The sequence below is a fragment of the Lissotriton helveticus genome, chromosome 12, assembly GCF_964261635.1.
Source record: "Lissotriton helveticus chromosome 12, aLisHel1.1, whole genome shotgun sequence".
In the NCBI taxonomy this organism is placed as follows: Eukaryota; Metazoa; Chordata; class Amphibia; order Caudata; family Salamandridae; genus Lissotriton; species Lissotriton helveticus.
The window spans coordinates 4,125,129-4,138,648 of NC_136073.1; the positions used below are offsets into that span (position 1 = coordinate 4,125,129).

The 13,520-nt window shown below is 50.9% G+C and overlaps 2 protein-coding genes across 6 annotated transcripts in view; both read right to left on the bottom strand.

Annotated features, from left to right (window-relative positions):
• Positions 1-264, bottom strand: part of LOC144798962 (cold-inducible RNA-binding protein B-like) — an 88,281-nt gene extending 88,017 nt beyond the window's left edge. For both annotated transcript variants that reach the window (XR_013603714.1, XM_078670100.1), the window contains exon 1: positions 229-264. The gene's annotated coding sequence lies outside the window, so the exon portion shown is untranslated. The remainder of the gene's footprint in view (positions 1-228) is intronic.
• Positions 265-5,835: 5,571 nt separating this feature from the next.
• On the bottom strand, positions 5,836-11,003 carry LOC144798963 (cold-inducible RNA-binding protein B-like). Of its 4 annotated transcripts, none has more exons than XM_078670102.1 (7): positions 10,818-11,003; positions 10,008-10,113; positions 9,722-9,828; positions 9,008-9,137; positions 8,750-8,816; positions 8,564-8,638; positions 5,836-6,480 (listed from the first exon to the last, which is right to left on the bottom strand). In XM_078670102.1, exons 1-6 carry the CDS (start codon positions 10,986-10,988, stop codon positions 8,566-8,568), a joined length of 654 nt encoding a protein of 217 aa, XP_078526228.1. In that variant the 5' UTR covers positions 10,989-11,003; the 3' UTR covers positions 5,836-6,480; positions 8,564-8,565. The 4 variants fall into 4 exon arrangements, with proteins under 4 accessions (XP_078526228.1, XP_078526230.1, XP_078526227.1 ...); XM_078670104.1 differs by lacking the exon at positions 10,818-11,003 and adding an exon at positions 10,233-10,340; XM_078670101.1 differs by lacking the exon at positions 5,836-6,480 and adding an exon at positions 7,818-8,286.
• Positions 11,004-13,520: the final 2,517 nt, after the last annotated feature.

Below are 13,520 nucleotides of genomic sequence, written 5' to 3' on the forward strand. Positions count from 1 at the left end.
GTCGTCACTCGTCCCCGCGGCGCACGCCTCCCTTTGTCCCGCTAGACCCCGCCCCTCGGGTGTCGTCACTCGTCCCCGCGGCGCCCGCCCCCGTAGCCGCAGGTACCGCGCGTGCGCACGAGCCCCTTCTCTCCTGCGTCCCCAGCCCTGGACAGAACCCCCGCTGACTGCCCTGCGCCCCCGGGCCCTCGCAGGGGCCCCCCCCGCAGACGGGCCCCGGGCCCCTACCTGAGCGCGGGCGGCGGGTTCTGACGCGGTGAGATAGGGGCGTCGAAGGCTGCCGCGCAGGCGCACTCCCGCTTACAAGCGCCGGCGAGCCACGCCCAGCTCATGAATATCCATGATGACGCGCTGACGACGGCACAGCCAGGCTCCGCCCCTGGAAACACTGCTCAGCCCTGGGCCCTCGGACGCCTCTGGTGTTTTGATGCTGGGGCGGTAGAGGCCTCATGACTCCACCTTCACCTTCACTACTTTAGTCGCTGTTTCACTTCTTATTCATGTGAGACAGTTGGTTCAGTCAGCGCTTTGATGGGAAGCGGTCAAATGGGTTTGCAGCAATGTCAGCAGTTTCCTGATCTGTGGGTTTTCTTTTTGATCCAGTCCCTTGTAGAGTGCCTCGTTGAGTTTAGGGAGATGGTCCCTGGAGGTCTGCTGTTCTTGCGATGCAAGGAGCACCTGCTGCACTCCGCAAGGCCTCGCTCTAGTCTCTGCAGGCCCTTCCGATACATCACGAGGCCACCACTCCAAACTGGGGACACCTACATGAAATGATTCCGTTAACTGCCCGCACCATGCTCCGACCTGAACCTCAGGAGTGCATGCAACGCCGTTAACTGCCCGTACCATGCTCCGACTTAGTCCTCAGGAGTGCATGCAATGCGGTTAACTGCCCGCACCATGCTCCGACCTAGTCCTCCCGAGTGGGTACAACGCGGCCAGGTTGGTTGTTGCTTTCCTGGTCCTCTCGAGTGGGTACAACGCGGCCAGGTTGGTTGTTGCTTTCCTGGTCCTCTCGAGTGGGTACAACGCGGCCAGGTTGGTTGTTGCTTTCCTGGTCCTCCCGAGTGGGTACAACGCGGCGGTTGTTGCTTTCTGGCGTGTCTTCTCTATGTGGTTTCTCCGGCTGAGTTGAGTCCAGATTCACCCCATGGTAGCTGTTTTCTCATTTGCTCTCCTCTCCATTGAGGAGGGTTTGAGAAGGCTTCCTATTTTGCTTCCTGGTAAATGTTGCGGTGGTTTTCTTGTTCAGGGTGCCAGTCACTGTACCATTCGGATAGTCTGCTGAACGATGTCTTGAGGTTCTCAACTACTTCCTTGTTGTTGAAGCATCAGCCAATGAATGCAACATTTAGTGTAAACATCAAGATCTGCCCAAAGTGGTGATGTGCACCCCATCTACATTATCTAGGACTGGCGACACCTGGTGTGGGCAGTGCAAGGTAGTGGTGGGCAAGCCAAAAATTAAGCCAAGCCAAGGGTCTGTAATGTAAATAAAAAAACATAACATGATAAAGTCTCTTAAAAACCAAAACATGTGAAATATGACATTAAAATCACAACTAATTATTAACAGCAAACTTAAGCTCATTCCTGACCATGCAGCAAAACTGCCATTAGTTAAATAAGAGGCAAGACAGAGGTCGTGTAACCCTGGTATGGGGCTCGTATTATTATAGTTAGAGGCTACTGGGATGATATAAAACTGCTACTAATAATGTGCAACCTATGCCTAGTGTTAAAACAAGAAGAAAAAATATGAGACGGAAATATTGAAGCAATGCTATCACAGACTGGGCCACAGAAAATGCTTATTCATGGCACAAATCAACCCTGTCGCATATGGTGGCCCTTCCGTGCTGCATAATTCCACATGCCATGCTTATAGTCTTATCAAGTTGATCACAATTGGTGTTTCTACAGCTGGTATTCTGCACTCACATATTTGAAAGTGCTTTTGCATAAAATACTGCAAAATGATTTTTATTTTAAAAAGAGGACCCGTAAAAGCGTTTCCCAGAAGTTGGGGAAGCTGAGAGGAGTCCCGGTTTTCCAGTTTCACTGTGTGTGAATCAAACACTTTAACTGAAATGTTAATGCTTTGTTTTTACCTATTTATGCGAGAGGACTGCAGGCGGAAGCTTGGCTCACCAGTGGCTCAAGATTCTAGCCAGACATTGGCCCGAGAGAGCCAGCTTCCAGCTTTCAGCAGATCACCCACCTCTAGGAGAGGCTACTTTATTACCCGTCCAGCAGGAGGCTACATTGCTCTCTAAAGAAACAAACATTGGCAAAGCCAATAGGTCTTGGCTACACAAGATCTACTCCATATTTGTTTTAACATTGCGCAAGATGGCTGAAAGTAAAAAACAAAAAAAGCGCCATGACCTGGTTAACTGGCCGCGTCACAGCACTTTTCTGCACTGTTGTACAAGGCTCAAAAATGACTAAAGATGCAAATCTCTTGCTTTTGATTTCAGATTGTGTTACTTTTACCGTTTGAAGATAATTAATATTGATGGTGTTCCATGTTTGTATGGCACGTGTGCAAATTCTGCATATTTCAGAGGGAGTACCTGAACATAAGCAAAAATAGAGAGAATTCTTACTCTCATGGAAACGAGCGTGCCACTGCAAATCTCTGAAGCGGGGAGAGGACTTGGCGCTGCAGACTTAGAAACTGGGGAACCAGCTTCAAGTCCTGGTATCGGCTCAAAATCCTGCGAATCAAAGCAGCCTTTTGAAACATCATTGGTGCTCATTGATAAAGGTTCAATACCTTTCTGTCAAGTACGAAAGACGTGATTTTGTTCAGGGGAACACTGCCTAATTAAGGGGAAAAGACGACCTTTCTCCGCAAGATCCTCTCATAGCTAAAAACAAAGGTGCCAAAAGGCTGAAGTTGCATCTTGGAGGGTGATCCAAGGCCATAGGGGGAGGAGTGTGATCACAGACAACAAAGCAGTGCGGGGGGGGGGGGGAGACATTTAAAAAAAAAAAAAAAAAAAAAAAAAAGAGACAAGCCTTGCTGATGGATGCTGCTTGCACAAATGATTAAGACAATAGTAAAATGCCACTTTTTGACATGGTCACCCTCCACTTCTTGTTCATTGTAACCTATGTTGATTGGTAGCGCAATGGGCCCCTGATAATTGGTACCCCTGGGACGCAGGACAAAGGTTCTAAAGAGGGTCCCTAAAGGCTGCAGCATGCATTATGGCACCACCAAGGATCCAGACACACTGCGTGTAGACGAACTGCAGATTGTGCGAAATGGTGCAATCTATACTGAAAACTTGGCATTGCCCACTCCCTGTGTGCAATGCCAAAGCAGACGGGATATGCTATGTAATGCACCCTTACAGCACATTGCAGAGCCAGAAGACTGTCTGGATGGGCGAGTGGGGTTTAGTTCCATTGCTAGACATTTAAAGTGTCCTTGAAGCCATTTTAAAGATGTGTACTGGTCATAACGAGTAAACCGGCTACCTAATGGCTTGGACTGAAAATCCTGGTTTGGAATCTGGTCTTAATAAATCCATACCTACGCCAGTGTCAATTTATGAGGAGCACCTGTACTACTAGTCACTAGACTGCTCCCCAGACCGGGGGGGGAGAGAGAGGAGACAGCATGCACTGCTTCGAGTCCCATTTAGCACCACGGCATGCAGGGTAAGACACTCAGGAAGAGCGTTTTATTTACAAAAACGATTGCTACAGTACAGAACAATGTCAAAAGCTCAACCCTGTGCAGCGACCTGGGCCTAAATCCTTCAGGTTTGGCTCCCTACGCCGTTCCAGTTCAAACCCAGTTCCAGAGCAGCTGGTTACCCACCAGAAAGCACGGACACTGCCTCAGGGGCAGCAAGCGCTATATACCTTCATCATTTCCAAAACAAACTTACTCCACCTCTCAAATTGATTTCATATTACCCTATTCCAATGCCCCCTTAATCCTGCTGGTGTCCTCAAGTACCCACCAAGAAGTGCTTTAACATCCCATAATGGCAAGCACCCTGTAAATGGAATCGCTTCCCTCCCCTATTCGCCACTATCCTTTTCAATCTGAACAGACTAACATGTCCACCGCTCAAATAAAAATGTTCCTGCTACACCAACTAATTCATAACTAATCCATTATCGGTTCCCGAGTAGCAGGCAACTGGCCAATAAAGCACTTGGATACCTCGCATGGGGGGTAGAAAGCATTTCTCTCAACAACATGCTGGAGACCTGGCTATTCTAAAGATCTTCCGATCTATAGGGTGTCTTCTCAGGAACCGAGATCCCCGCGGGAATGATTAGCTGCGCCATACAAACGAGTCCAATCATAATTATATGAATGTAATTGCAATAGGCAAATAAGTCTGGATGCCGTTATTCATGGTAAAAGTCCAACCTGAACTGCTAGGGCAAGTGCTCCCTGGACCGGAAACAAGCACCGAGACCAGTCAAGTGCGGGATTTTGCCCACAGCGGCAGGACTTAAAACAAGCCAGAAGGCTTCCTATAGGTGGCCTGTCACTGGTTTCCCTTTCACCCAATGTGGACATTCGTCCCCCAGAGGGTGCAGTGCTCTCCGCAGGCCACGCTCTTCCTCTGGCGGCTCCAGCACAGCTGAATAGTAGGGAGCAAGGAGCCTACTCTGGATACCTGGGTTGGGGGGCGCAGTGTGGCTTGTGCTTCTCCCAGAGAGGTCACTGTGGGTTGGGGGTGCCCCAGTACAGTCCCCATGGTAGGTGATGCTCAGTTGTGCCCAGCAGAACACATTTGGCAAGGCTTCGAAGCAGCAAGCTTTGCAAATGCTATAGGTCTTGCTCTTTTGGGCGTTACTGGCATTATAAAAGCCAGTTTTCACCTGGCCATGTTACAGTACCTCATGTAAACACTGGCTACACTATTGCAAGAAAGTTTTTGTATCTTTCACACCAAGAATCCTACATAAACAGTGGGCAAAGAGAAGATGTGAAGGACGCCAGGAACAATCATTTGGAAGAGGAGCTCGGCCACTGTTGAAGTGAAAGAGCGCACTGACACGCGGCGCCTATTGCTGAAGCCACATCCTGCGAGGGAGGCATGGGTCTACATCTAAAATAAGCGGCACGCAGATGGACAAATTACATAGTGCCCCACAACTGCTTACAATGTAGGGACACATGTAAGAGGCTGTCCTTACGGAAGTAATAGAAGAGGTACTAAGCACATTCAAGAATTAAAACCTATTTTTAAAAAAATGCTAATTGAAAATATTTGCGAAAAAAGCGAGGGAATGGCCCACACCTGAATGTAGCATGTCTCGAAGAGACCAAAAGCGCTGGCTAGACGAGTAAAGAAATAAACACCCTACAGGTAGCAGACACGGCATCTTTGGAATCCGACCCGGGCCAATTACATCTTTTACCGAAATAACTGCGGTACCACCAGGGGAACAGAGCCCACGTGTCATGCAGCTTCTAGACAGAGGTCAAAAAGCAATCATGGCTAGAAGATGCATCCAGAACTAGTCACAGCACCACCCACACAGCGCACCCGGGGGTGGGGGAATCGTAAGCCACAGACCCCCATGTAATAGCAAAGGGAGCTGCCGCACAGGGTGCTCAACCAAGACGGCTCCCACTGTGGCTCTTGCAGATTCGTGAAGCAAATGCAGTGGAGGACACAAGCCCCGAGGGGCAACGGATAGCAGCAAGCATTACTCCCTTTCCCTTCGGTTGACCTCGATTTTTGCTGGTTATGGTGTTCAGCTCAGCCCCAGTCTTTAGAAGCCAGGGCCTCGGCAAATGCCATGATTTGAACCGTAAAACAATACAAACTCAAATTGATCAATTCACACAAGTTTCCAAAATGTGCATTTTTTATTTAACTTCATAAAACAATGAACCCACTAGGGGCAGCGCAAGTTTAATGTACCAAAGCTTCATGGCAACGTGCACGAGACCCCAGGAGTGGTTCTTTGCGTTTGTCTTCTGTGGACCACAATGAGTTACTGGAGTAGGAGGACCCCCGTCAGGTCACTGCAGCGAGGGATGCCCGGCCCACGTTGTTCCCATCAGCCATTCAGACCGCATTAAGAGGTCACTGCAGTCTATGCGGGGGCAATTATCTCGGGTCACACCAATCACACGTACTGTTCAATTCTAGGTTAACTCTGGGGCCGCATGTGAATCCATACTAGGATAAACACGTCCCAGCTACCACGGGAAGATAAACTACCCCCACCAGCCATCACAAGAGCCCTACAGCACATTGGTGGGGCAGGATGCCTACTTGACAGTCCCAGATGACCAACGGCTATTGCAGTAAGAGCCCTTCGGTGCATCGAGCAGGCCACATCCATGTCGAGGTAACCGCCGCCTCTAGTTCTGCGCTACCTTCCACTGGAGGCAGAGCACGCCAGGCTGCAGTCACTCTTCGCCATCGTCCAAGCCTTCAATGTGTGCTTCGGGGCTATCCTCAGAAGCAGGCGGTTGCTGGGAGTTACCTGTTACAAAACAGTAATTCAGTGATCAAGAATATCACAGCTGTGACCACCGTCTCAACGCAGGGCAAGCGTTTGCATGTTCAACTACAAACTTATGACAAGATAACTAGTTAAAGAATTCTACTGTCCGAATGTAGCAGCCTGGCACCACGCCCTCCCTGGCCCTTCGAAAGCTGTGCTTTTCACCAACAGCTGCAAACCAGCTCATACTCTTACCCTCACCCCCCATAAAACCTCCTTTTAAGCACGTGCACTGAGACTAAAGCATGCATTGCAGTCAACTTTAATGCCACTCAAATAGGTGGGGGTCTTCCCAGTCCAGTGCATGCAAAGGACAAGTAAAGCTAGTATTAGCAAGACTGGTATCAACCTTTAATCGGAGCCCAAAAGCTGCACGCCTTGTTTACGCAGCGCCCTCATCCGTAACTAGCTATTTCGGGCCTAAATACAAACATATTCCCCTTTTGTAACATCCATAACCTTAAGTATACACCCATAACCTGCCATTTAACGATTGCAAGGCTAACGTATAGTAGGCTGGTGGTCGAATGCAGTCCCAGATTCGCCGTACCAACCTACCTCCAATGGCAGCTCCCATCCCCAGAGGTGTGCACAGGTCACACCAGCCTGTGCCCATGGGTGCCAGTCAAACCTGCCAAATAGAACAGTCATTTGAGAGTGGGCCCTCCACTACAGTACCACCACCCCCACCCCTCGCACAGCCCACCAAGTCCAGCTTTTTACCCTCGAGGAGCGCTCCAGTGACTTAGGGCCATAGAAGCAGTAAGTAATAGTATAAAACAAAATATGTTCTCAAAATAGTTCACTCGAATTCTACAGCAAGGATGTGTAAAGAGAATATATGATAGCTTACAAACAAAAATTACCTTTAATGACAGGACTATGTGCGCATCTGAGCTAGTCAAGAGCATCATCTCTGGAGGCCAAATCGTCATGTTTGTTGAAGTCTAAAGCATCCACGCCTGTCCTGCGTTACTTATTTACTGTCTAGGGTGATCATACCAGACGCCTCTGGAGCGTCATTGAGGGGGAAGGGGTGCACAAAACCCGGGTGAACGCTTAACGCTCAAGTGGTTTACGAGCCCAATCTTTGACCCAATTTATATTATTTGGGGTCGTGTTTACAGCTCCAAGACTACCAACCCAGGTTCTGTTGTAAGGTCACTGGCCACCCCTCATGTAACTCGGGGGCAGGCCAGATTTCACAACCTTACACAAGTCCAGCCTGGGTTATTGCAGGTGATTTACTGTGCACCAAATAGGCCAGGACATTTAATGAGCAAAACCTATCTAAAAAGATCCAGTTAATGCAAAAATGTTTTTCAGAGCGTCTTTTAATGGGCTTCATGAAGCCAAATAAAACGGGATACAAGTTTCTGTAACCATTTCAAATACAACAATTCAATATGCATTTCTTCCAGTAAAAAAAGCAATACGTGTTTTAAAAGATACACGAGCAGTTGTCTTCAGTTCGACAATGAATATTAAGAGACTTCGCTTTATTATGTACAATGACCCAAACCGCACCTCGCTATATTAAAGGAATGTTATAAAACGTGAACTTTAGATGTCTATTTCTTGCAATAAACATCACCCTGGCTACATCTGTGATGGGCACAAGTCCAAAAAAAGGCAAACTAAACTTGATATCGTATCTGACAGGCTTGAACACTAGAAATATTGCAGGTGCATTATACGAGAACGAATCAGCGAGGCTCCAAAAATCTTTATAAATACAGCCATTGGAAGGATGATGTCGAGTCAGGAAGATTTTTTACTTGCGAGCTGAGGACAAGAAGCAGGCACAAAGTTGTAAAAGCTCCAGCAGAACATTCAGCATGTAACAATACCCACCCTCCCTCTAAGCAGATATGGGAAACTACACCCCCCCCCCCCCATCTAAAGGAATAGTCAATTTAACAGACTAATGTTCAGTCCACGCAATCAGAAGCATTAAAGAGGAGACCTACCACCCACTGCTTTGGAGAAAACCCTCCCAGCCAGCATGCATTAAAGGTACCATGGGGTTTAGGTGTAGCAGAAGCTCAAAACGGCCACTTACCGTTAGTTATCGTAGTAGGATCCGCTGGAACGGCCGTATCCTCCACCTCCTCCACTCCTGCCGCCACCGCTGCCACTAGAGGAGAGAGACGGAGGGTCAGATCACAGTGCCAACACAAAGGTGTACTCCTTCCTACGCCGAGCCACAGTGTGAAACATTTACTAATTACAGGAGTCCAGTACTTACCCTCCACCATAGTAGTCTCTGGAGCCGCCGCCATATCCCCCACTTCTTCCGTAGCTGTCTCCACCACCTGTTAAAGGATATTAGAATGAGCATCAGGGCAGGTGGACACTGGCAGCCCACCCTACTGGCACGTACTAGGCAAGGGGAGCCATTATTTCCCGCCACGAGCTGGCGGTGCTGGGAGGAGACAAGGGCACAGTGGACTGGGGCACAGCTCAGCCGCATCGAGCCTCAAGCAATATCAAGAGAAACACAAACCTCTGGAATATCCGCGTCCTCCTCCTCCGCCACCGCCAAAGCCTCCTCTGTATCCACCGCCGCCACCTCGGCCGCCTCCTCCTCCCGACTTACCGGCCAGATCCACCCTGATCTGCCGCCCGTCCAGGGTCTGTGGGCGGAAATGAGTATTTAGTACAAGCCTTGGCACCAGGTTTGGGGTATACTCTTATCAGAACTCCCCCCACCCCCACCCTTCACTACAGACACTCACATCTCGTCCATGGCCTGCCCCCCTTTAAAGGGGAAGCTCTTTTAAGTTTCGTGGCCAGCACCCCCTCCTAGAAACCCACTCCCTACCGATTAATGGTCTGGACCCGTACTCACCTCCCCGGTCAAGGACCCCCCCCCCCCCCATCAACCTCACGCTTCTGGGCTGAACCCCTTTAGGTGCCTCCCCATTAATGGCCCGCACCCCTCTTTAGGGCCCCCTCTCGCCGGCCCCCCCGCACTCACCTCCCCGTTCATGGCCTGCACCCCCCTCTAGGCCCCCCCGCACATGGCCTGCACCCCTCTCTAGGGCCCCCACCTCCCCGTTCATGGCCTGCACCCCTCTCTAGGGCCCCCTGCACATGGCCTGCACCCCTCTCTCTAGGGCCCCCACGCACTCACCTCCCCGTTCATGGCATGCACCCCCCTCTATGGCCCCCCCGCACATGGCATGCACCCCTCTCTAAGCCCCCCCCCCGCACTCACCTCCCCGTTCATGGCCTGCAGCGCGTCCTTCGCATCGTTCTGGTCCTTGAAGGTGACGAAGCCGAAGCCCCGGGAGCGCTGCGTCTCGCGGTCCTTGATGACCACCACTGCGGGGGGAGGAAGAGAGAGTCAGTGCCCGCGCGCCTCAGGCCGCCCCCGGCCCCCCCTCACCCCCCACCAGAGAACCCCCGCTCACCCCCCAGAGAACCCCCGCTCAGCCCCCAGAGAACCCCCCCTCACCCCCCCAGAGAACCCCCCCTCACCCCCCCAGAGAACCCCCGCTCACCTTCGGCCACCTGCCCGTACTGCGAGAAGACCTGCTCCAGGCTGTGCTCGTTGGTGTCGAAGCTCAGGCCTCCTACGAACAGCTTCCCGTCGTCACCCATGGCGAGCTGCGGGGTGACAAGACACGGGCCCGGTTACTCCTCCGAGCGGCCCACGACCACCCCCCCCCCTCCCGCCACAAACAACGCAGCAGCGGCGCCCGGGCCCACCCGCTCCCCACACTCACATTCCAAAGACCCCAAAATACAAAACCGGATGATCAGTTTGAAAATCCGACCAGGGCCAACCGCCCCCACCCGCACGAAATGGCGGTCGCGCTATCCAAGATGGCGCCCAAACAACGCACGCCAGCAGCCGCCATCTTGTCGCACTACGTTCAGCACGCAGAACAAAAAGACCGCCATCTTGGATTGGACACAGACGTCGTCGTTGGTCGCTAAAGCCACTGACAACAATAAAGGGTCTGAGGCCGCCCCCGCCATGTTAGTACGGGAAGAGCCGTGGCTAGTAAAGCGCTACGCAGAACAAAGAGCCGGAACCACGCACGACGTGATCAGCAGATAACGGTCAATGGTACCGGCTACGTAAAATAAAATAGAGGGGGGAGGGGCGCGCCATCGGTTAGGAAAAATCAAAATATCGCTCGATGGTTTAACGGAAAGATGTTAAATACCAATACACACTTAAGCGCTAAATGGATTTAAAATCCAAGGCAACTGTTAAAAGAAATGCTTTGCAGCGGCAAAAATCGAGAGAGACCCCCATTACACCCTCGAGCCAAATATGCGTTAAAAGCGCCCGCGCGCCATACCTTGAAAATGAACAGACACGAGTCACGAAAGCAGGAGCCGAGGAGAGACCGCGAATGGAGACGCGAGCCACTGCGCGCCCCCTTTATAAGCAGCCCCTCGCCCACCGCGTGAACTACGACGCGCTGACGCACTTCCGCCCGACGGAGTCTCGCATGGTCATGAATATTCATTCTAACGGTATGGAAACGCCATGACGCAAGCGCGTCCAGCAAAGAGAAGGACGTGGGACCCTGCCTCATGGAGCCCAGCCCCTTTGGTCGCATGGCGGCGGCTGTGGGTTCAAAATACCGACATAGATCACAGTGCAGCTGCCCCCCTTGACGTCTGTGGGTCTGCTCTGCCAGCAGAGCTGCCAAGGCTCCAGAATGCCATGTGTGGCATTTTCATAATTTTAGTGTAATTAGGAGTGACATTTCAACCACTGTGAGTGACACTTATTCATGAGCAAAATCAAGCAAGGAAATGAAGACGAGGGAAACATACAAATATTACTAATGACACACTTTGAGCCTTGGCTTTGCGACGCGGACTGGCGTTGCCCCTTTGCACTTCCCTCTTAGCCCCTTTCCATGCTGATGACGGCCCCGTCCGTCATGCATCACGGTGAGCGTGTGCTGATGACGGCTGGGGGCCGTCATGATCCCGCCCACTCTTCAAAACGGCCGCACAGCGCGAAAATTCGCGACGCATGCAATGGGTTAATTATGCTGAGGCCTCTCTCCCACTGCTTGGGTTTTGAACCTGGCCCCAACGGTTGTATGTTCTTACAACGCATTCCTTTGCAACGCATGTCTTTACCACGCATGCGTTACAACGGAATGGTTTTCCAACGCATAACCTTTTCCTCTAATTCTTGCGTGGTGACGTCGTACGTCGTTAAGAAGAAACAAAAGTTTCTTTCCTTTTCCTCCTAAACGACGACGATTCCATACACATTCTGACGTGATTTCAGGTGAGGTTTTTGTTTGGGGGGGGGGAGACCCCCCCCAAGCCCCCCTTGTTTATTTTGAACCTTTACCACATATGCCTTTACTACATACCTCGTAGTAAAGGTATGCGTGGTAAAGGCTTTCGTGTTAACCACGCATGCGTTGTAATGCATGCGTGGTTAATGTATTCGTGGAAACGGCCGCGTTGTAGTGGCTGTTTCCCGGCCCCAACAACACAGTGGTGTGGTGCGTGCCTGCCTAGTGTTGCCCTGGACTGGCCGTCAGAAAAACAAAACAAGATTGCCAGCCCCAATCCCTGCAAAATCAATTTGGAGAGCACAATGTCGGGACTCAGGGCCTCTCTCTGTGATGCAACCCTGCCCAATACCAAAGATGAAAGAGGCCCAACAACTTCACAAGCAGTTTAATCACCTATACCTCCTAGACCCATGACCGTGGCTAGGGCACACACTGTCTCAGACTGCAGGCTGAGGCAGTTGCTCATCGAGCACTGCTATTGAAAATGATTTGTTATAAATATTAACACAGTCAGTGACACACAGGTTACAGTGCCTGGTAACTAGTGCTTACTTCAACATTCACAGCACTGCAGGCAGCGCGACTCTTGTGTTGACGACTCTGCAAGGCAGATGGCTCAGGTTGGGAGCCACAATCCCACCGCGCCCTAATTGAATTAAAGACGGCGCTGCCTGCAAACCAGTAGCCTGCCAGCCGCAGTCCTGACAATTATCACGCATCACACGTTAGACTAACGCATTTCAGTGTGGTGCGACGCATCGCCGCACTGAAATGCATTGTCACGCATATGCATTTGCATCTGTCTCAGCTGTCACTGTGGAGCACTGCACCAGCACTGTTGCGGCAGAGCTCCGCTGTGCGCACTGCTCCGCAGGCTTGGGGCACTCCCTGCACAGCTGAGCTCCTTGCTCCTAGTAAGTGCTACAACAATCACAGGCTGGTGAGGCTTGTGTTCACTGCATCCAATTTGGTTGCTGCCATATGAAGACATTAGAGTTTTAATTATTAGTTGTGGATTTAGTGGATCCAGGCTGCCAATTGCAGCCTGCCTGCAGGTACGCACGCCTAGCCAGAGGCAGTCAGCGCGGAGAAGGTTTCTCCTTTGCTGCAGTAGTTGGGGGGAAAATACATAAAACATGGATTAAGGTTTATTTTCCTTGTCTGCATAGGCGGCAGCTTGTGTGATGAGCGACAGAGCGGCGCCAGGACGGAAGCTGAGCTAGAAAATTCCACTCACCCATTCTTAGGGCCACAAGCCATGCTTTAATCCTATTGGATAAGTGCCATTGATGTAAATAATTTTCCCTCCTCGTCATCTGTCAAAATGCCCCCCTCACCCCCACCTGGCCCCACCGCTCTTACCTACACGGGCCACGGTTCAAATCCTCCAGCTTTGACTTTTTTGGGGCCATGAGAGATGTTAGTTTCTTGAACACCTGATGGGGGAGGTGTTTGCTCCGGGCTTCGGTAAGTGCAAATTCCCTCCGTTTCTCATAAAGATTTTGTCTGTATGAAGATTGCTCAAGTTCGCAGCAGATTAGGCTGTGCATGGAGTCAGGAGAGGCCAGTCTGAGCCTGTTGCAGAAGTTGCGAAAACAGCTGGCACTCGCCCAGTGCTGGTTTATGATGATTCACTCGTGTCTCACTTGCAACAGTGATGCTCTCTTTGGAAGATGCAGAGTGGCTTTGTAGATTCTGGTGAACAGTTTGTCCACTGACCTAGCTTCCCTTCCC